The sequence below is a fragment of the Henckelia pumila genome, chromosome 2 (assembly GCF_033568475.1).
Source record: "Henckelia pumila isolate YLH828 chromosome 2, ASM3356847v2, whole genome shotgun sequence".
NCBI classification, from domain to species: Eukaryota; Viridiplantae; Streptophyta; class Magnoliopsida; order Lamiales; family Gesneriaceae; genus Henckelia; species Henckelia pumila.
In genome coordinates, this window is record NC_133121.1 from 16,010,554 (window position 1) to 16,034,747 (window position 24,194).

The following is a 24,194-nucleotide window of genomic DNA, read 5'->3' on the forward strand; positions in this document are numbered from 1 at the left end:
AAGCCACTAATGACTAATTTTTTTTATTTTTATTTTTTAAAAATTTAAACATGTCTTTTTCAATTTAAAAATGAAAAAAATAAAATAGAACAGTTCGATTGATCTGGCCGTTGAAGATACAACAAGATCAATCACATCCTTGATTTGTTCAAAAATAAATTGAAATTGAAAAAAATAAGAAAAAAGTACAAAATTTTTAATAAAAATTCTTAAAAATCACAAACTACCATATTTTCAAAATTCAAGCATCCTTCTATAAATTAGTCTCATTATTGATTATACCTCAAAAAATTCACAATTTCTTCTGTAACACCCGGTATTTTTAAATACGTAAATTCGCATGCATAATTAGGAAATTTATTTATTTAAAATTTTAGATTTATGGGTTAAATAATTATGTGAAATTATTTGTGCATGTTTTAAGTTATTTTTAAGCATTTAACCCATAATTAGTGATTTTTACGATTTATGGAAATTAATTATTTTGATCGCGTAGACGGGACCGTGGACGGACGAGATGACAACATCTATCCAATTTATTTCATGAGCATTTTTAGAGCCCAAAAATATTATTTTGAGTTTTATTTCCTCAATATTTTTAGTATTTAATTTTATATAATTTTAGGAGTCCGTTTTTATTCAAAATAAGCCAAAATAACGACTTTTTAGTATTTTTTAAAATTCTCTTAATTATATATTTCGAGATTTATGATTTAGTATCAGATTTAAATCTTTTAAGTGGAGTTTTAAATTATATATTTTGGTATATTAATTAAGTAAATTAGGTAGTGTAATTATATTTAAAATTTTTAATCCTAAAACTACCCAACCCTACGCCCAAACTCTCCATCAGCCGCCTCACCCCCATATCCATCATCTTCTTCGTCGATCCAACAGCCAAGGAAGACTCCATAGCCACGTTTTTGAAGGTCCAAAGCAAGTTGTCATCGCCCCATCATCCCGGAAATCGTTCCACGCGCCTACTTCTCTTCAACCTACGGTGCAAGACATGATTTTCCTTCTTTTTTTAAACAACATATCAGTATGTATTATGTAGGGGAAGTGTATGCATCGAAACTTTTCTTTATTTTTTATAAAATGGTTTGGCTTTGTTGTTTACACCATGTTCATGTATTTCTTCCATCTATACTCACGTTTTTTCATCCATGGTGCGCCCAGCTGCTGGTCGGGGGTCCCTAGGTCGAGAGAGGGTGGTCTGGACTCGTGGGGCTTGAGTGGTTCGAGCCAAACGAGCCCAGGAAGCAAGCTAGGCTCGATCGGGTGCCGAGGTTGCGCAGATTAGGGTTCAGAGGAAGGGGCGATCGGTTATGGTGTCCAGGCTGCATGGGGTTGGGGGCTGGTGCAGGTTAGGACCGCCCAGACGTGGGCCACGTCTGAGCGGTGGAGCTCCGGCCAGGGGCGGCCGGAGATGGGCGGCAGCAGCCCTAGAAGGGCTGCTGCTCGCGGCGGGCAGCGTGGGAAAGGGGGGGGGGGGGTTCGGGTTCTAGGGTTCCAAGTGGGTTCCGGGTCGGGTTAGTGGTCCGGGTCAAGTCTGTGGGTCATGGGTTAAGTTAGTTGGGTCCGGGTCTGGGTTAAGTTAATTGGGCTCGGGTATTTTTAATTTTAAGCTAATTATTAAGTTTAAGTGTTTTATTGAGCTAATTAGATTAATTAAATTAATGGGCTTTAATTAATTAAGTGGGCTTAGAATAATTAATTATTGTGCTTAAGTATGTTAATGGGCCAGTCTCAGTGTTAGTGGGCCAGAATTTAAGAAAATGGGCTTGAGTGTTAGGGCCAGCAGTTCAGCACAAACAATGAGAAATTGCATGTGTCCTAAATATATATTTAATTATTTTATGCATGAATGTTATTTTAGTATTTATATGTTAGTATAAAAATTAAATTAAATATATATGAAGGACACACATTTTATTTAAGTACATGCATTCATGAAATAATTTTTATGCATGATTTAATGTTTAAGGTTGAGCAAAAGAAAAATAATTTTTATGTTGGAAGTTGAAGTAGTGTGACAATTTGAGGGGGATTCGTCCCCATATGTGAACTATTGAAGGGCAGTTTACTGCCAATTTAAGAGCGTCACCGCCACGTACGTTGGTTTCCACGCTGATCAGTATTTAATGTATGATTTAAGGTTACACTATGGATACAACCATGCGATGTTAGAAAATACTTTGTTCAACAATGTTTATGTATTATGTATGATTATGATATTTAAGTTAATTTAAGTTATGTTATGTCATGATATTTTTAAGCATGCTCATTCATGTATATGTTATGTATTAGTATTAAAGTGATTTAAATTATTTTAAACCCTTGTTATGTTAGCATGTTGGGCCTCTAGGCTCACTACACTGGTATGGTGCAGGTGATTACGTAGAGGAGGATGTGGTACCCACCGGCGGCGAGGACATATGAGCGGACATGCAGTGACCCCGTGACCGTGATAGTCGTCTGAGTCTTTATGCATGTTTTGAATATTTTAGCATGTTATACTTTTATTTATTTATTTTCAGTGGTTGACAGTATGGGATATTTTATTTAAATATTTTCAGTGCATGCAAATTTTATTTATTTTTGCTTATGTCAGTATTTTATTAAATGTTTGACTCAAATATTTAATTTATTAAAGGTTGCATTTTTATTTAGTTTATTTATTTTTAAATCTATTTATTCTGTGCATATATATATGGGCATGTATGTACATATCTTTACTCAGTAAGTATAAAAAAAAAATAAAAATTCGCATATTTATTTATATTAGAGAGTTAGGGTCGTTTCATCTTCCACTAGAATTCCAAAAAATCAATATTCTTCATCTTTCATTTCATTTTCAATCCAATTTTGAAAAATTAATTCATGAAAAAAAAATTATCTCAATACTTTTTCACCAAATACTACTCAATTCACGGACGAACAAATGTTGAGTTTCATAATCAATCAAACTCAATTCGGTGTTTTACTTTTAGCATTTTTATAATTTGTTAAAAAAAAAATTTCGTATAGTATATTTGGATTTTTTTTTAATGATTTCGGTGTTTTTCTCGCTCGAAATCACTACATACAACATATATTCTTTATTTGATACCATGTTCTCCAACGTGACTCTTGTTACACTAATAAAACCTATGTTTCACATATTAAAAATCCATTAAGAACAATAAAGAAAAACAATAATTTTTTTCCTCTCATTTTGAAATATTGAGCGAGGTTTTGCTCTATTTTTGTATAAATGGATTTTCACATATATAATATGAGTTTTAATTATGCCATATAATATGAGTCACGTAGGAGAATATTAAGTCAAATTAACAATATTCGATGATTTTAGTTGGTTTCGTAAAAAAAAAGAGACCAAAACCCAATACAAATGCAAGTTATTAGATGAAAATCAAACTATAATAAGTTACATAATTAAAATCCAAAATATATCAACGTACAAGAGTACACTTGCAAATTTACTGTTTCAATACTACATTAATAAAATAATTGATACACATTACAAATTTTTTTTGACACCATATACATTACATTTTATACACCAAAACAAAGATCTCAATTATCATTGTAAAATCACACACGATATTATCCTTTAATTTTAGACTTAGAACTAATCCATCTTGTTTTTTCACATTCCCATATACAACTAAAACTAGATTTTTTTTAAATAAAATAAAATAAAAATAATTGTATGGCACATTTGGTATCGATCGAACCCAAATCTATATGAAAAACCAACATTTCTCATACAAGGTATGGAACTAAATAGCAATTTATTGTAATTATAATTTATAAGCCAGCGGTGATCAAGTAATATATTCTATTGGTTTTGTAAAACTGTAAACCAAACTAAACCATTAACAATTGAACTTTGGTTCGTTTCGGTTTGATTTGGATAATCGGTTTTCAACTCTAAAATTTTCAAATAAAATAATTTATTACTTTTAAAGATAATTTAAAATTTCTAAACTAGCTATTAGAAACAGACATAAATCCACTAATCCACATAAATATAGATATTAAGCAATACAATATATGATACTAGAACTAGGAAACTATTTTTCATGAAGACCATGTCGGCAGAATAAAAAAAAATGAAGGAAAAGGACACGTTTTCGGTAGATGGCAAATTGAAGTGCATGTTTACATTTATGGCACGCCAATTTATCACAAGTGGACGACAAGTGTATAATTGAATTTCCTTTCTCATTTACGCACCGAGAAATTACATTATAAATAGGTGCATCATCGCGGCATTCTAAGCATCCCAACACAGAGTTCATTTCTCAGTTTAAAACATTCAATACATTTGAGTGTGTTTCTATATATATTTGTGAGATAGATTTTCTCCTGTATTAAGAGGATGAATGTCTCTTTGGAAACACAGAGAGATGTTGTAATTCTCCAAATATTATAGTGGAATCTTTTGATCTTACCCGTGATTTTTACCCCAATAATTTTTAGGGGTTTTTCACGTAAATCTTGGTGTCTATTTATCCTTCAATTTTCATAGTTTCTATCTCGTGATGCCGCACCTGGGACCAACAAGTGGTATCAGAGCCTTGACATAAAATTTCTTAAAATTCTGAGTATGCTCTGTGGTTGCAGCTGTGACTGATCTTCCACATCAAAAAAGATTTTTGAAGATTTTATAAGGCAGGATTCTTGTAGTCAAGATGACGGCAAACTACGAGATAGAAAAGTTCAATGGGAGCAATTTTTGCTGTGGAAATTGAAGGTGCAAACAATTCTAACAAAGGAGCGTTGCTTGGAAGTTATTGGAGATAGACCGACGGAGATCACAAATGATCAAAAGTGGAATGAGATGAATCACAATGCTGTTGCCAATTTGCACTTGGCTATAGCGGATGAAGTATTGTCAAGTATCTCTGAAATAAAAAGTGCAAAAGTTATTTGGGATACTTTGACAAAATTGTACGTGGTCAAGTCACTACACAACAAGATTTTCCTAAAGAGAAAGCTTTATACTCTTCGGATGGCGGAATCCTCGTCGATGACCGACCATATCAACACATTGAATACTCTATTTTCTCGGCTCACGTCTATGGGGCATAAAATAGAGGAAAAAGAACGTGCGAAGCTTATACTTCAGAGTCTACCAGATTCATACGATCAGCTCATCATCAATGTTACCAACAATGTTCTTTCAGATAATTTAAACTTTGACGACGTCTTAACTGCGGTTCTTGGAGAAGAGAGTCGTCAAAGGAACAAAGAAGATAGGTTGACAACGTCGAAGCAAGCAGAGACTTTACCGATGACGAGAGGAAGATTAACGGAGCGTGACTCTAGTGGGAGCCACATATATGGTAGATCCAAATCAAGAAGTAAGAAGAAGAATATTTACTGATTTAAATGTGACGGTAAAGGGCACTTCAAGAGAGAGTGTACGTAGAGCATCGAAAAGGGATCTCAAGAAAATGTGGTCAGTACTTTAGGAAGTGGTGAAATACTATTCAGCAAAGCAGCAACAGTTGCGGAAGGCAGACACAAATTTTGTGATGCATGAATTATGGATTCAGGAGCGACGTGGCACATGACGTCAAGGAGATAATGGTTCGATCAGTATGAACCAGTCTCAGGAGGATCTGTATTCATGAAAAATGATCATGCCTTGGAAATCACTGGGGTCCGTACCATTAAAATCAAAATGTTTGATGGTACTATTCACACCATACAGGAGGTACGACATGTGAAGGGCCTGACAAAGAATCTTTTGTCTTTGGGGCAATTGGATTATATTGGGTGCAAAACCTGTGTCGAGAAAGGGATCATGAAGATTGTGAAAGACGCGCTTGTGGTTATTAAGGCAGAAAAGGTTGTTGCAAATATGTATGTAATGATGGGAGAAACACACAAAGAGGCGGAACTAGCTGTTACATCAATTGGTTCGGGAGAAGAATCAACAATATTGTGGCATAGAAAGCTCGGGCATATGTCAGAATGAGGAATAAAGATTCTCTCAGAACGAAAGCTGTTTCCGGGGCTTACAAAAGTGACTCTACCCTTTTGTGAGCATTGTGTTACCAGTAAAGAACACATATTGAAGTTTGACACATCTACTGCCAAGAGCAAAGGAATATTAGAGCTGATTCATTCTGATGTTTGGCAAGCACCGATGGTGTCCCTAGGAAGAGCGAGATACTTTGTATCGTTTATTGATTATTTCTCTAGGAGATGTTGGTTGTATCCAATCAAGAAGAAGTCAGATGTTTTTGAAGTCTTCAAAGTTTTCAAAGCGCGGGTTGAACTAGATTCTGACAAGAAAATCAAGTGTTTGAGGAATGACAATGGAGGAGAATATACCAGTGATGAATTTAATGCATTCTGTCAGCATATGGCATTAAAAGACAGTTCACGATGGCTTACACGCCTCAGCAGAATGGAGTGGCGGAGCGGATGAACAGAACTTTGTCGGACAGAACAAGGGCCATGTTGAGTACTGTGGGTCTAGCCAAATCATTTTGGGCAGAAGCAGTCAAAACCGCTTCTTACATCATCAATTGTTCTCCTTCAGTGGCGATTGATTTGAAGACTCCGATGGAAATGTGGACTGACAAGCCAGCTGATTATTCTCGGTTACATATATTTGGAAGTCCTGTGTACGTGTTGTACAATGAACAAGAAAGATCGAAGTTGGATTCCAAATCCAGAAAGTGTATCTTCTTGGGCTATGCTGATGGAGTACTAAAGGGGTTTCGCTTGTGGGATCCCACTGTCCACAAGCTTATCATCAGCAGAGATGTTATTTTTGAGAAAGATAAAGTGAAGGGAGACAAAGACACATTGAATTCAGAAACTACTATAATTTAGGTGGAAAATAAGACAGACGAAGATCAAGTTTCTTATGAAGCAGTACCAGAGCATGAGGAACAAGAACCAGTTGAGTCAGAGGTTTCCAAAGTGAGGCAGTCAACTCGAGAGAGAAGACCACCAGGTTGGCTTTCAGATTATGTCACTGAAAGCAACATTGCATATTGTATATTAACAGAGGATTTTGAGCTATCGAGTTTCCATAAGGCTACTCAAAGCTCGGATGTATCCCTGTGGATGACAGCGATGCAGGAAGAATTGGAAGCATTAGACATGAACAAAACTTGGGATCTTGTTACACTACCACGAGGGAGGAAAGCTATCGGTAACAGATGGGTCTATAAGATCAAATGTGATGGCAATAGTCAAGTGGAGCGGTATCGTGCAAGATTGGTTGTCAAAGGGTATGCTCAGAAAGAAGGAATTGACTTCAATGAGATATTTTCTTTTGTGATTCGACTTTCAACAGTCAGAGTAGTATTGATAATGTGTGCGGTGTTTGACCTACATCTAGAACAGCTAGATGTGAAAGCAACATTTCTTCATGGCGATCTTGAAGAAAAAATCTATATGCTCCAGCCAGAAGGTTTTGCAGAAAAGGGCAAAGAGAACTTGGTTTGCAGGTTGAAAAAATCTCTGTACGGTCCCAAACAGGCGCCGAGGTGTTGGTACAAGAGATTTGATTCATATATCATGAGCCTTGGGTACAACAGACTCAGTGCAAACCCTTTTACGTATTTCAAGAGGTCTGGTAATTATGATTATATCATTTTGCTGTTGTATGTGGACGACATGTTGGTTGCAGGCCCCAACAAAGATCGTGTCCAGGAATTGAAGGCATAGCTGGCTAAGGATTTGATATGAAGGACTTGAGACCATCAAACAAGATTCTAGGGATGCAAGTTCACCGAGACAGAAGCAATATGAAGATTTGGCTTTCCCAGAAAAAATTATTTGAAGAAAGTCTTGTGCCGCTTCAACATGCAAGATAGTAAGCCAGTTTCATCCCCTCTTCCTATTAACTTCAAGTTATCTTCTGAGATGTGTCCTAGCAGTGAAGCAGATAGGATGTAGATATCTCGAGTACCGTATGCATCAGCAGTTGAAAGTTTGATGTTCGCCATGATTTGTACAAGACCAGACATTGCACAAGCAGTGAGAGCAGTCAGTCGGTATATGACGAATCCTGGACAAGAGCATTGGAACACGGTTAAGAGGATCCTTAGATATATTAAGGGTACCTCGAATGCTGCATTATGTTTTGGAGGATCAGATTTTACACTCAGGGGCTATGTGGATTCAGATTACGCAGGTGATCCAGATAAAAGAAAATCTACTACTGGTTATGTGTTTACAGTTGCAGGAGGTGCAGTCAGCTGAGTTTCAAAACTGCAAACAGTTGTGACATTATCTACAATGGAGGCAGAATACATGACAGCTACTCAAGCTTGCAAGGAGACAATATGGATTAAAAGGTTATTGGAGGAGCTTGGACACAAACAAGAGAAAATTTCTTTGTTTTGTGACAGTCAGAGTGTCTTGCACATTGCAAGGAATTCAGCCTTTCATTCCAGGACTAAACACATTGAAGTTCAATTTCACTTTGTTCGAGAGGTAGTAGAGGAAGGAAGTGTGGACATGCTGAAGATCTATACGAAGGATAACATAGCTGATGTTCTGACCAAGCCAGTGAATACTGATAAGTTTGAGTGGTGTAGATCCTCATGTGGCCTAGCTGAAACGTAAGCAGCGGGAATGACAAGATTGAAGGATGTGTGGAGATGTGTTTGATTCTCAATCAAATCTCCAAGTGGAAGAATGTTTGCAGAATAAAAAAAAATGAAGAAAAAAAAAGACACGTTTTCGGTAGATGGCAAATTGAAGTGCATGTTTACATTTATGGCGCGCCAATTTATCACAAGTGGACGACAAGTGTATGAAGGAAATTCATAATTTAATTTCCTTTCTCATTTACGCACCAAGGAATTGCACTATAAATAGGTGCATCATCTCGGCATTCTAAGCATCCCAACACAGAGTTCATTTCTCAGTTTAAAACATTCAATACATTTGAGTGTGTTTCTATATATATTTGTGAGATAAGTTTTCTCCTGTATTAAGAGGGTAAGTGTCTCTTTGAAAACACAGAGAGATGTTGTAATTCTCCAAATATTATAGTGGAATCTTTTGATCTTGCCCGTGATTTTTACCCTAATAATTTTTAGGGATTTTTCACGTAATTTTTGGTGTCTATTTATTTTTAAATTTTCATAGTTTTTATCTCGTGATGTCGCACCTGAGACCAACAGACCAAATTTAAAATCCAAATCGAAGTGTTTTTCTCAATATAATCCATGACACCATGTTGCGATTCTTGGGTGAACACTTCTTAATGTGCTGTTTGACATTGATGACATCTAATTGGGCACATGATTATCAACTGGTCCAAGTTTCTTAGGATAAATAAAGAAAAAAAAACAGAGAATGAAAATGAAAAAGAAAACAGAGCAACTTCCGCTACACAGTTGTTGTTGTGGACGGTGGTTTATTATCATGTCTGTCTTCTGAATTTATATTCGTAAGATGAGCCGATACAATTTTTATCTACAATGAGAAATAATTGTTTTAATGTAAAAATAATATTTTTTCATATATCAAGTCAAATAAGAAATATGTCTCATAAAATTGACTCACAAGATAATAGTCTCGTAAGAGTTTTTGTGATAAATACACAAATGACAGTGAATTTGTGATTACAATTAGATTGCATTTTCACGGAAATGTGTGTTAAGAAAACTTGTATCAAACAATATTTTTTTATTTTTCAAAATCAATCACAATATTTAATATAAAACTAGCGACCTTGGCACACACGTTGTGTGTGCATAACGTAATAAATTAAATGAATATTATAGTATTTTTAACATGATTTAATTTAATTTTAAAGTATTTAGTCTAGTGATGATATTTGTTAAATGAGACAAATCGTTTAATATATGCTCGAAAAAAGAAAATAAAAAAGTTGTATATTACCTAGAGATACACATCATATTATGCAATGACAACAAAACATTTTATTAAAAAAATTGACATAAAATAAATTGTACTTGCCAACAAAAGTACAAAACCATATAATGTAGATTGAGTAGATAATCTCAAATTTGATTTTTGATCAAATTTCAAAAATCAACTCCCTCATTTATCCATATATTGTGAAAGATTTTTGAGATCTCTCTTTTCGAATTTCATATATATTTTAAGAAAAACCAAATATATTAACTCAAATATATATATATATATATGCAAAATTAATTATAAAACAAAATCAGTTAATAACTGTAAACATACATCTCTTCTATTTTCCCATATTCATCTCAAAATAAGCTAAAATCAGTGAATAAAAAAAATAAAAAAACAAAGATAAAAAAATAAAAATAAAATAAAAAGGTCACATGTCGACATGTCGTACTGTAATTAGAAGAAAGAAAATACACAGAATTACCATTGCAGAAACAAATTATGAGTCCATAAACTAAACTAAAATTCAATCTCTAATAGGAAGGTCTTTGAATTATATTCAACAATAATAAGAAGTTACACTTAAGAAAAGTGTACAGTTTGCAACATTATATCAGTGAATGAAATAAAAGTTATTAAACAACTAAAATAAACACTAAAAAATACTATTTTATATATGATGAATTTCATTCACATAACCCAAACACCAAATCAACATCAATATACAATCACATATCAAATCCAGGTTTTAAATAAATATATATGATGCCCCGATAATCCATGGGGGCAGGGCCACGAATGCCCCGGAGTGGCAGGGCTGTATTAAGGCAGACCAGGAGCCTCAGGAGCCCGGGAAACCAGGTCTGCAAGACTTAGATAAGGCCCATGTTTTAGGGGCATGATCCCCACGATTATCATAAACCCGAGCTTTCCGAGTTCATCGTACGTGACAGGCAAACGTGGGCAACTATCGCACCCACGATCCAGATCGTGGCCACTACCCTGGAATTGCGGAGTGACACTCTCACTCCAAGGCCTATAAATACTTGGTCACAGATATTTGTAGAGGTATGTTCATCTAAACTTCCAAAGCACTATACTCATTTCTCTAAAAAAGCCCACTCTATTTCTAAGTTTAACTTAAGCATCGGAGTGGCCCCGTCGGAAACTCCTCCGGCGCCCCACTAACGTGCTTTTTATTCCCTTCCTTGGTGTGCAGATCATCTTGGTTAAGGAAGGACAGCTCATATATTACCTCCATTAGCCCGGTCACCACGTCAGGCCCACATCACTACCCTGATAGCCCGGGCCCTGGTTTTACAAACCATCATCATTGGCGCCGTCTGTGGGAAAGCTTGTTCTATAGACGTAGATATGGCTTCTCATGATCAAACATCACCTGGAGACCACCAGCCAGGACGAAATATTACCATTCCCTTGGAGCAGTTAGAATCATATGTGTGGTACGGAAGTCGTTGATAGCTGCAAAGCAGCCACAATCAAAGGACATAACAGTGGAGGAAGAAGGGAATCAGGGTAATCCAAACCCTACTGCCCAGGTTCGAGAAGGAGAAGAAGAAGAAAGCTCTTGGATGCACTCAATACAGCCGTCCATGACGGATGAGTTGCATGAACTCAGGAGGAAGGTACAGAAGTTGGAGGAGGGGGGTTCCAAAATGGTTTGCCCTATCAAAATTCCGGGTTGCCCTTTTTCACAGGAGGTGATAGAGGAACCCTTGCCACTGAATTACAAGTCGGCAAAAATTCGGGAGTACGATGGGAGCACAGACCCATAGGAGCACCTGGCTCGGTTTGAAAATGTAGCCATGTTACATTGCTATGGAGATAAGATCAAATGCAAAGTCTTCCTAACCACTTTGGTGGATTCTGCCCAAAGATGGTTTGAGAAGTTGGAGCCCCAGAGTGTTCAATCATTTGCAGAATTCAAGCAAGTGTTTTTGCAGCACTTCGGCAGTAGCAAGAGGTATAGGAAAACTACCTATAGCCTCTTTGAAGCAAAGCAGTCAGGAGAGGAGTCTCTACGAACCTATATAAAAAGATTTAACAAAATTGCTTTGGAGGTCCCGACTTGTGCCCAGGAGACCAAGATCACGGCTTTCACTCAAGGTCTTCGGGAAGGGGAATTTTTCAAATCACTAGTGAAAAAAGCACCCCGGACCTTCGAAGATTTGCTGGCTCGGGCTGAAAAATACATTAACATGGAGGAAGCTCAGGGGCAAAAAAAGGAGGTGGCCCGGCGGGAGGGAGGCCGGGAACAAGGAAGAAGTAGAGAGAACCATGATCCCATGGGGCGATTGTCCCGGTATGCTCCGTACAGAGGGACCCGAGATAAGGCTGTTCATATGTGTGAAGAAAGGGTGGACACGCAGGCCCCTGTTTCTAAGGAGAAGCTCTGGAAGTACTGTGCACTTCATCAAGAGTGCACTCATGACACCAGTGAGTGCCGAACTCTGCAGCAAAGACACCAACTGCCTTATGTTAGAGATGGTAGGCCGGTCCCAAAAAAGCCCCGAAGCGTGCCTTGGCTTCGGGGGTCACAGACATCGATTCCTCCCCGGGATGCCACCAGCTCTCGGGAAAAGGGAAACAAGAAATGGATCATGCAAAAAAAGACAAAACATCTGGAGACGGGCCAGCCAAAGGTATCATTAACATGATATCGGGAGGATCTACGGATGGAGATTCCAACCGGGCTAGGAAGGCCTGGAGTCGAAGGGAAAGTTTAGGGGTGGAGGAAGGAGGGCAGGGTGCGGAACCAATCATCACATTTGGACCCCAAGACCTGGAGGGAGTAAACTTACCACATAATGACGCCTTGCTTATACAAGCTCGGATCGCCAATTATGATGTTCAAAGGGTGTTCGTTGACTCGGGAAGCTCAGTAAATGTCCTTTTTCAAGAAGCATTCGAGCAGATGGATTTGCAGGGTTATGAGTTGAGCCCGGTAAAAACCGCCTTGTATGGTTTTGCCGGGCACACCGTCCAACCCCAAGGGGAAATGTTGCTGCCCATCACCTTGGGATCAGGAGATGAGAAGAGGACGGTCATGACAAGATTCACATTAGTGGAAGCACCTTCTTCCTATAATGTCATCTTGGGTAGGCCGGCCATGAACTCTTTCAAAGCCGTAGCCTCAGCTTACCATCAAAAGATCAAATTCCCAGTGGAAGATAAGGTCGGAGAAGTCCGAGGAGATCAGCCTTCCTCTCGAAAAGGCTATGCCGAGACAGTGAAGATAGATTACAAGAGGGCAAGACAGAATGGAAAGGAAGGATCCCTGGGGGGAAGAGAAGTCTGTTCTGTGGAGGAATCTAAAAGCGAGTATGAAGAGGTAGAGATAGAGCTCGGGCAAGCAGGGAAGTCTGTTAAAATAGCTTGGGATTTAGACGCATGGTTGATTAAAGCATTGAGAGGCTGCCTCATTCAGAATAAAGATGTGTTCGCCTGAGCTCAGGGTGATTTGGTGGGAGTTTCATCTCAGGTGGCAGAACACAAACTAAACATCAGCCCGGGTTCCCGACCTGTCTTACAAAAAAAGAGGCATTTTGGGGCCGAGAAGGATAAAGTGATAGTGGAGCAGGTTCAAGAGCTACTGCGGGCCGGGCACATCAAGGAAATACAATTTCCTACTTGGTTGTCCAATGTAGTGATAGTACCAAAGGCTACTGGGAAGTGGAGAATGTGTGTGGATTTCCGGGATTTAAATAAAGCCTGTCCCAAAGATTGCTATCCTTTACCCCGAATTGACCAGTTGGTGGACTCCACATCCGGGTGTGAGTTGCTGAGCTTCATGGATGCATACCAGGGCTATCATCAAATTCCTTTAGCTCTAGAAGATCAAGACAAAGTCAGCTTTGTCACCTCGGGAGGTACTTTCTGCTACGTAGTAATGCCATTTGGTTTGAAAAATGCAGGAGCTACGTATCAGCGGATGATGGACAGAGTGTTCCGGGAACAGGTGGGTCAAAATGTGGAGGTATATGTGGATGATATATTGGTGAAGTCCAGGACCCGGGATAGTTTCTTACCCGACTTGGAGGAAACCTTTGCGACAGTTCGGCGGTATGGGATCAAATTGAACCCGGCCAAGTGTATGTTTGGGGTGAAAAGTGGTAAGTTTCTGGGGTTCATGATAACTGAACGGGGGATAGAAGTCAACCCTGAAAAAGTGAAGCTGTTGCAGGAAATGCCTTCACCAACATCTATTAAGGAGGTACAGCAATTAACTGGCCGGATTACAGCCCTGGCTCGGTTTATAGCTCGATCAGCTCATCGCAGCTATCATTTTTTCCAAGTGTTGCGTAAAGCCCAGAGATTTGGCTGGACTGAGCAATGCGAGCAGGCCTTTCAGGAGTTGAAGGAGCATCTGACTAGCTTGCCTATCTTGGTTAAGCCGAAACCAGGGGAACGATTGTGGATATATCTGTCCACTACAGAAAAGGCGGTCAGCCTGTCTTGATAAAAGAGGAAAAGGGAGATCAGAGGCCTGTGTACTACGTCAGCCATGCTTTGAAGGGGGCGGAAGTTAGATATACGGAGATTGAGAAGATGACCTTGGCTGTAGTAATAACGGCCAGAAAATTGAGACCTTATTTCTTGTCTCACCCGGTAACTGTTCTTACTAATAGCCTCCTGGGGCGCATTATGACTCATCCAGATGCCTCGGGGAGACTCGTGAAATGGTCGGTGGAATTAGGAGAATATGATATTGAGTACCAGCCACGTAAGGCCATCAAAGCCCAGACTTTATCTGATTTTTTGACAGAGGTGGCCACTTTTGGCCAAGAGGAAGTATGGAGGGTTTTTGTAGATGGAGCAAGTGGTGTTGGAGGCAGTGGTGTGGGGATCATCCTGATCTCACCTGCCCAAGAAAAGATTGAGATAGCCGTGAAGCTAGACTTCCAGGCCTCCAACAACGAAGCTGAATACGAGGCTATGATAGCTGGGATGCAACGAGCTCGGGAAGTCGGGGTAAGTCATATCATAATTTATTCTGACTCTCAGTTGGTTGTTCAGCAAGTAAACAAAACCTTCTGTACCCGAGAGGAGAAATTGATAAAATATTGTAAGATGATTGAAGAGCTCGGGGCCAGTTTCAACACTTGGAGTATAGAGCAGATACCCCGGGAAGAAAATATGGAAGCAGACGCCTTGGCTAAAAGAGCGGCCGCTGGGGAAGGTGATAGTAGAGAATCCCTTATGCAAAGGGAAACGGTGGCTGCCATAGAAGCCCGGGAGCCGGTCCTCCAAGAAAACACATGGAAGGCCCCGATTGTCAAGTACCTAACTCGGGGGAATCTCCCGGAGGACAAAGGACGAGCCCGAATCATACAAAGACAGGCAGCCAGGTTTGCCATCTTAGGAGCAAGCCTGTATAGGCGTTCCTACCAGGGCCCTTTGCTCAAATGTTTGGGGGAAGAAAAAACCGAATATGTCTTGCGGGAAGTGCACGAGGGATGTTGTGGAAACCATGGAGGGTCTATGAGTCTGGTTCGAAGGGTGTTGCTGTCAGGATACTGGTGGCCCACTTTGCAGGCAGACGCATCCAAGATTTCCCGGTCTTGTGAAGGATGCCAGAGGTTCGGCAATATACAGCATAGCCCGGCAAGCAACTTGAATCCGATATGGGCATCCTGCCCCTTTGATCAATGGGGTCTGGACATAGTGGGACCTTTTCCACTAGCCCGGGCACAGAAGAAGTTCTTGTTGGTAGCTGTTGATTATTTTTCCAAGTGGGTGGAAGCAGAGCCTTTGGCGAAAATAACAGAGGCCGAAGTGATGAAGTTTTTATGGAAAAGCATAGTATGTCGATTTGGGCTACCGAGAAAGCTGGTCTCGGATAATGGCAGGCAATTTCAGGGGCAAAAATTGGCAGACTGGTGTGCCGAGATGGGCATTAAGCAGGTTTTCACCTCGGTCTCCTATCCTCAAAGTAACGGCCAAACAGAGGTAACTAATCGTACTATTGTTCGATTTTTACAGGCGCGATTGCATGGAATGGGGAAAGATTGGGTTGAAGAGATCCCGAGTGTGTTATGGGCCTATCGCACCACTCCACATACTGCAACACAAGAATCACCTTTTAGCCTGGTATATGGTTCGGAGGCTATTTTGCCAGTAGAGATAGGACAGCCTTCAGCTCGGATTAAAGCATATGAGGACACAGACAAAGGAGCCCGGGCACAAGAATTGGATCTCATTGAAGAGCGAAGGGAGAAGGCGGCTCGTAGAATGGAGGCCTACAGAGCTCGGGTGATGAGAGCCCATAATCAGAAGGTCAGGCCTCGGGAATTCCAGGAAGGAGAATTTGTGTTGAAAAGAGTTAATCCAGCAGGGGAAGTAGGGAAGCTAGATGCCCGATGGGAGGGACCATATAAGCTTATCAGAAAAGTCGGTGCTAATACTTGGTACCTACAAGACGGCCAGGGACGCCCCCTCAAGCGACCATGGAATGCTTTACATTTGAAGAAGTATTTTGTGTAAAGTTTTGTATTCAATGTTTTATTAATGAAGAAGTTTTATCATGAAAGAAGTATTTCCATTATATAAGCCCGGGAGGTTCCAGGCCCCGGCACCCATCTTAAGCCCAAGGCATAATATAAGCCCTTGGCATTATATAAGCCCGGGAGGTTCCAGGCCCCGGCACCCATCTTAAGCCCAAGGCATATATAAGCCCTTGGCATTATATAAGCCCGGGAGGTTCCAGGCCCCGGCACCCATCATAAGCCCAAGGCATATATAAGCCCTTGGCATTATATAAGCCCGGGAGGTTCCAGGCCCCGGCACCCATCTTAAGCCCAAGGCATATATAAGCCCTTGGCATTATATAAGCCCGGGAGGTTCCAGGCCCCGGCACCCATCATAAGCCCAAGGCATATATAAGCCATTGGCATTATATAAGCCCGGAAGGTTCCAGGCCCCGGCACCCATCATAAGCCCAAGGCATATATAAGTCATTGGCATTATATAAGCCCGGGAGGTTTCAGGCCCCGACACCCATCTTAAGTCCAAGGCATATATAAGCCCTTGGCATTATATAAGCCCGAGAGGTTCCAGGCCCCGGCACCCATCATAAGCCCAAGGCATATATAAGCCCTTGGCATTATATAAGCCCGGGAGGTTTCAGGCCCCGGCACCCATCTTAAGTCCAAGGCATATATAAGCCCTTGACATTATATAAGCCCGGGAGGTACCAGGCCCCGGTACCCATCTTAAGCCCAAGGCATATATAAGCCCTTGGCATTATCTAAACCCGGGAGGTTCCAGGCCCCGGCACCCATCTTAAGCCCAAGGCATATATAAGCCCTTGGCATTACCTACTCTTTTATTTATATATAAGGAATTAAATAATGGATAACAAGAACAGGTGAGTTACATTGACAAAGGATTGCGAGAGGATGGGCTCCTACGGCCCAATTACAAATAATAATTCAAAGTGCGGGGTTATTAGAGGGACCGGCATCTGCGGTTGTCTGAGTCGGGGCAGCCTTCGCATTTTCAGCTCCTTGGGTGGCGGGGAGGGAGTCGATGGCCTTATCCAAGTCGGGAAAATCTCTCTTGTCAGAAGACCATAGGCCAGCTTCCTCGAATTGATCTCGGCATTTGTAAAATCCGACCTGGAAAAAGGTGTACGATCTGTCCACCACTGCCTCTTGAAACTCAGCAGAAGATAGGAAAGCTGCTTTGAGCTTTTCTTCTGCCTTCAGGCGAGTTTTCAGAGCTGACACTGCTTTCTCCGCTTTATCCCTCGCACTGGCCGCTTCATCTTGAGCCTCTGCAGCTCGGTTCTTAGCCGCCCTTAACTCAGCCGTAGTGGTGGCTAGAGCATCTCGAGCCTGCCTTAGATCAGCTTCAGAGCGGGCACGGTCTAGCTGAGCAGAGTGAAGACCTTGCTCGGCTGCCTCCAGGGCTGAACGGAGACTAGACGCCGCTTGATCATGACTTTGTTGTGCCATCATCAAGTCCTGTTCCAGTTTTTTGATCAACTCCGCGGCAGCCCGAGACTTCTCAGCCTCTACGTCCAACCAAATTTGGTCGCGTCTTCATAGCTGTCCACCAGTATATGCAGTCCCTGAAAGCAAAGGTATTAGAAATAGAAAACAGAACACGTTTGAGACTAGGAGAAGTAAACTTACGGATATAACCCGGTTGGTGCCCTCGAAATACTTCACATTCGGATTTTGGTTGTAGAGGTGGAGCTGCTCTGCAGAAGTCAAGAGGTCCTTCAGCATTCGTACTCCCCGGCCAGAGGCCCCGGCTTGGAATATATTTTCCCTCACACCAAAGGGACTAGATCCCTGGGCAGCCTGGTAGAAGGGGGCCAACGGGGGGAAAGAGGGAGAGGAAGGAGCCACCTCTTCTGGGTCAGTAAGTATGACCATTTCTGGATCCTCTATGGCTTTCCTCTTCCGCGTCAAAGGAGAGGAGGGACCGGCAGCAGAAGGAGCCTGATCATTCGTCAACCCTGCCTCCACAGATGGAACTGGCAAGGGAACAACAGAAGGTGAAGGAGCGGAGACCTCGGAGGTGACAAGGGCAGTGGCAGCCTCCTGACCTAGGGCTTGTTGAGCCCTGCGTTCCTCCGCTAGTTGAAAGACTCGGGTCTTTCTAGCTGCCTCTGCAGCCCTGGCTTCTTTTTTTTCCCGGGCAGCTGCCTTCTCGGCTGCTCGTTTCTGAGCAAAGGCCTGCTTCATCAGTCGAGATTTTTTCTTCTTAGGCGGGGATGGGGATGCTGCGCAAAAATGATAGAAATTGGTACATTAGAAACAGCATGTAAGCGAAGCAAATACATGGTAACAGTAAAGCATACCAGAGACTGGGGCCGACTCATCATATTCATCAATAATCCGGTCAACCGGATCCGTTACCCGGGCACCCAGCCCGTAGTCATTCAAACTTTTTTCCTCCAGGAGAGGGGCTGAAGGAAACTTTTGGTTTTCCACTAGCTCTTGGGATCGGAGGTAGGGTTCCTCCAATTTATAATTTTTAGGAAGCTCGGGTTGAAGAGGAAGGGCTGTCAAGAATTGGGTAGGTCTGGTTCGGTCACCAGGGAGTTGAATATAAAAGAATCTTTCTTTCCATCCCTTCCACGAGGAAGGGGTATCATCTAGAAACCGGGCATTCTGTCGGGCATTCAAAGAGAAAGCCATCTCCGTGAAACGGCAAGCATAATAGTAGTGAAAGATGAGAGGGGTGATGGCTAAGTTGTTCGCTTTGAAAAGAACGTAAGTGGAAGCCATCATACGGAAGGCATTGGGATGAAATTGGTTCAAGGGAACCTTGTAAAAAAAAGCAATTTTGTAATAAAAGGGATGAATAGGGAAACGAAGCCCATTCCTGAGCTGTTCCCTGAAGAAGGTATAGAACCCCTCGGGCGGCCGGTCAGCCCGGCCTAGGGGCCCCGGAATGAGAATAGAGTACGCAGGAGGAATGTTACCCATAAGCCTAAGTTCCTCTATGGATTCCGGGCGTAGGGTAATGGTAAAGTGGGAGAACCAGGGACCTTTGGGGTTTGGTTTGGGCAAAGGAAGGAGAGGCCCAGAGTCGGAGATTTTAGCCTTACCCTTGTCCTTAGAAGGCCCGATTTTAGCCTTCTTCGGATGAGATGAGGAGGGGGCTACTGTGGATTGGACATGGGAGGTAACAGGAGGGGGAGAATCGTGGCGTAAGGCCTTGGATTCTATATCAGAGGAGCCACGAGCGTGGGCACCGGAGGTTGAAGATGTGGAATTTGACATGTTCAAGGGACAAGGAAACTTTAAGGTAAGATAGACAGAAAACTTACAGAAGAAAGCAAGCTTGCTACGCAGAGTCGCCGGAGCCGGAGAAGCTTAGAATCAGGGAAGGAATACGTGAACAGGGAAAGTAAAGAAAAAGTGAAGAAAGGGGTTTAGTGTAACACCCGGTATTTTTAATTACATAAATCCGCCTGCATAATTAGGATAATTAATTATTTAAATTTTATGATTTATGGGTTAAATAATTATGTGAATTATTTATGCATAATTTAATTCATTTTTAAGCATTTAACCCATAATTAGTAATTTTTATGATTTTTAGTATTTTTATTATTTGATCGCGTAGACGGGACCGTGGACGGACGAGATGACGACTTTCCACCCAAATTATTTTATGAGCCTTTTTAGAGCCTTAAAATATTATTTTGAGTTTTATTATCTCAGAATTTTAAGTATTTAATTTTATTTAATTTTAGGGGTCATTTTTATCCAAAATTATTCAAAATACTGACTTTTTAGTATTTTTAAAATTCCCCTAAATTAATATTTCGAGATTTATTTTATGTTATCTTATTTTTTTTAGTTTAATTAGGGGTTTAAGTTGTATATTAATTATTTAAAACCTTTTTATATTTAATTATTTAACCTATATTTTAATTAACACCAAAAATAAAACCTATTCTACCTAAAACCCTATTCTAGCCGATCACTCCAAGCTCCCAGCCGTCACCCCACTGTTTATCATCTTCTCCAATCGGTCTTCAGCCCTAAAACTCCATAGGAGGTCGGTTTTCGAAGGTTCCAAGCAAGCCAAGGCATCCCGTCGTCGTCCCGTCGTCCCGAAGCCCGTCGTACACGCTTTTAGCTCTATAAATCGGTATTAAGGCATGTTTCTATTCACTTTTTAATCCTATATCAGTGTATGTATGTGTGTGGGTGTGTAGTACCGAGACTCATCTTTTTGACAGCACGTTTCTTTCAAAATTTGTTCTCTCAAGCACTCGGTTTTGGTTTGTGATTGCATGCTCACGTTTTTCATGTCCATGGCTAGGTGGGCTGCTGGTCCATGGTTAGAAAGGTTCTTTGGGGTCCCTAGGGTCGAGTGGCAGGGTCAGACACGGGTTGGAACGGGCTAGGACCGGTCTGGTTCGAGATGAACCATGACTGCCCGTTTTCTACTGCGCAGGCTAGGGTTCGCGGAAGAGGTTTCGGTGTAGTCTAAGGGGACAGCATGGTGTTCGGGCCAGGGTATGGTTCGAACCGGCAGGACCCTGGGGAGGTCCTGCCGGCGGGGCTCCGGCCACGGTGGCCGGAGCTGGGCTGCAGCAGGCCGTGAAGGCCTGCTGCTCGTGCGGCCGAGACAAGGAGGGAAAGGTAAGGTAGGGTTTCGGGTTCTAGGGTTTGACTTGGATCCGGGTCGGGTCAGGTGGTCCGGGTCGGGTCTAAAATAAGATGGGTTAAGTTAAGTGGGTCCGGGTCCGGGTTATTTTAATTGGGCTCGGGTATTTTTATTTTTAAGTCTTTAAGTTAATTAGGAATTAAATGGACTAATTAAATTCCCAAAAATTTAATTAGTACCATTTAATTTATTTGGGTTCCATTAAATTATTTTGGGTTATTTTAGTTATTTTTGGGCTTTTAATAATTTTTATTTAAGTTTTTAAGTTGGCCAGAAATTTTTATGGGCTTGGGAGCCCATGAAAGTTATTGGGCCTATTATTGGGCTTTTGGGCCCATTGGGCCAGGGACAGTGTTATTGGGCCTAATTTAGTCTTAATGGGCTTTGGTTGATTTATGGGCCAAGTCTTAAGTTAATGGGCTTGCATGTCTAGGGCCAGCAGCTGTATCAAACCATGAGAAATTTGCGTGTGTCCCGAGTTTATATTTAATTATTTTTATGCATGAAAAGTTATTTGAATATTTATATGATATTAAAAAAAAATAAATTAAATATAAATGAAGGACACACAATTTATTTAAGTACATGCATTCATGAAATCAATTTTTATGCTATGATTGAATTTCTATGGTTGAGCAAATAAAATATTTCAGGTGGAAATTGAAGTAGTGTGGCCATTTATGTATGGGCAGTTTCTGCCATTTATGTATGGGCAGTTTTCTGCCATTTATGTATGGGTGGTTCGCCACCAGCCTCGTACGATGGTTTCTTAGACTGATCAGTCGCACTATGGGTCACACTTACGGATAGGACCATTCGATGTTAAGAAAATAAATGCTCAACAACTCTAGTATGTATGATATTATGTATGTTATGTATGTTTATTTATGTAAGTTATGTTATGTAATTTTTAAGCATGCTCATTCATGTATATGTATGTATTAGTATTAAATTGATTTAAATTATTTTTAAACCCTTGTTAGTATGCATGTTGGGCCTCTAGGCTCACTACACTGTTATGGTGCAGGTGAGTACGTAGAGGAGCAGGTTACTCCTACCGGTGGTGAGGATGTATGAGCAGCGCTGCAGTAGCCCCGTGACCGTGACAGCTTCTGAGTCACCGTGCATGTTGTCATGATACATTTTAATATTTTTAGTGGTTGAGGTTTATTGGAATATTTTATTAAATATTTTTAGTGCATGCACACATTTTAATTATTTTATTTATGCAGTATATTTTTAATTATTGTTTTGACTCAGATGGTTATTTAAAAGAATGCATTTTTCTTAAGTATTTAATTATTTATTTATTTAGTCGTGTATTTATTTTAATTATTTTATTCTGTGCATATATGTATGAGCATATATGTACATATATTTATTTAGTAGTATAAAAAAAAAAAAAAAAATTCCGCATATTTATTTATTAGAGAGTTAGGGTCGTTTCATTTAGTATTTATAGGCGAAGAGCTTTAATTCTGGCCGGAGATGAAAAGATGATCGAAGGGTAAGGGTGACCTTGGGAAGTTGAACCGGGCAGCGTAATGATTAAGCGGGTAGTCGAAAGGACAGGTAACGTCCTCTGACACCTGCCCGTCTTTTCAAATTCTAGGGTTCACATCAGCCCTATAACTTTTGGACATTAATGGGGGATACCCCAGGAAGGCCGTGGTAGCAAGGCCTTGAATAGCCAGGGGCAGGGCTGTAAGTCAGGACAGCGAGTAAGACTCTAGCCCGACTATTTTTGGGATGAGTAGTGATGCCCCGGAGGGCAGGGACATAAAGAGTCAGGGATTACAGGGTTGTATTAAGCAAGGATGGCGGGACTGTAAGTCAGGACAGCGAGTAAGACTCTAGCCGGACTATTTTTGGGATGAGTAGTGATGCCCCGATAAGCCAGGGGGGCAGGGCCACGAATGCCCCGGAGTGGCAGGGCCGTATTAAGGCAGGCCAGGAGCCTCAGGAGCCCGGGAAATCAGGTCTGCAGGACTTGGATAAGGCCCGTGTTTTAGGGGCATGATCCCCACGATTATCATAAACCCAAGCTTTCCGGGTTCATCGTACGTGACAGGCAAACGTGGGCAACTATCGCATCCACGATCCAGATCGTGGCCACTACCCTGGAATTGCGGAGTGACACTCTCACTCCAAGGCCTATAAATATCTGGTCACAGATATTTGTAGAGGTATGCTCATCTAAACTTCCAAAGCACTATACTCATTTCTCTAAAAAAGCCCACTCTATTTCTGAGTCTAACTTAAGCATCGGAGTGGCCCCGCCGAAAACTTCTCCGGCGCCCCACTAACGTGCTTTTTATTCCCTTCCTTGGTGTGCAGATCATCTTGGTTAAGGAAGGACAGCTCATATATTACCACCATTAGTCCGGTCACCACGTCAGGCCCACATCACTACCCTGATAGCCCGGGCCCTGGTTTTACAAACCATCATCAATATACATGCCAAAAATTTTCTCACTCACATTATTTTTTCATTCGACATATATATCCTGGATTATTCTACACTACATCTGAAGTATTTCTCTCCTGATGATGATGTAGTCAAATAATGTTAGTCCTTACGAAGCCAATCTCGAATACGATGTTGATCTCGAATACGCAAAGCTACAACGAATTGGTTGCCCCTAAGTTGTGAATCTGCACGCAAATACAAATAATTAGAAAAACAAACACAATTTGTTAAAAATTTTAAAGACGTAAGATGATAAACCGGTGAAAATATTTTTTTCAATCGGATAAAGAAGAATAAACTTTTACTCATAGAAACGTAACAATCAGAATGAGGATTGAAGTGTGAGAATGACGATTTAAATGCAAAATGCTAACATTTGCATGAAATAAATAACCGGTAGTGGGGATTTGAAATCAAATAAAAATCCCCACTATTTTGCTTGTAAATCCCCTAAAAACGTTGTTATTTAAATTTTAAATTAAATTCCCTAATCACGTTTATAAATCTCTACTATTCGACGATTTTGCATTTAAAATCTCACTATCTATTTTAAAATTTTAAATTAAATCACGAAATTTTCAAGTTTGTCCTCAATAATAGTTGATTGAGTTTAATGATGGCAAAAATGTTTTTAGAATTTCATATTGCTACACCATGACACCAAAAATTGGTTTTTAAAATACACTCTAAT

The 24,194-nt window shown here is 40.7% G+C and overlaps 1 protein-coding gene across 1 annotated transcript; it reads left to right on the forward strand.

Moving 5' to 3' along the window:
- Positions 1–11,702: 11,702 nt before the first annotated feature.
- Positions 11,703–12,554, forward strand: LOC140877272 (uncharacterized). The gene has a single exon (XM_073280815.1). The coding sequence runs from the start codon at positions 11,703–11,705 to the stop codon at positions 12,552–12,554; it is 852 nt and encodes a 283-aa protein (XP_073136916.1).
- Positions 12,555–24,194: the final 11,640 nt, after the last annotated feature.

Coding starts and splice junctions, on each gene's coding strand:
- LOC140877272 (XM_073280815.1), top strand. CDS start 11,703: ATGTTACATTGCTATGGAGATAAGATCAAATGCAAAGTCTTCCTAACC.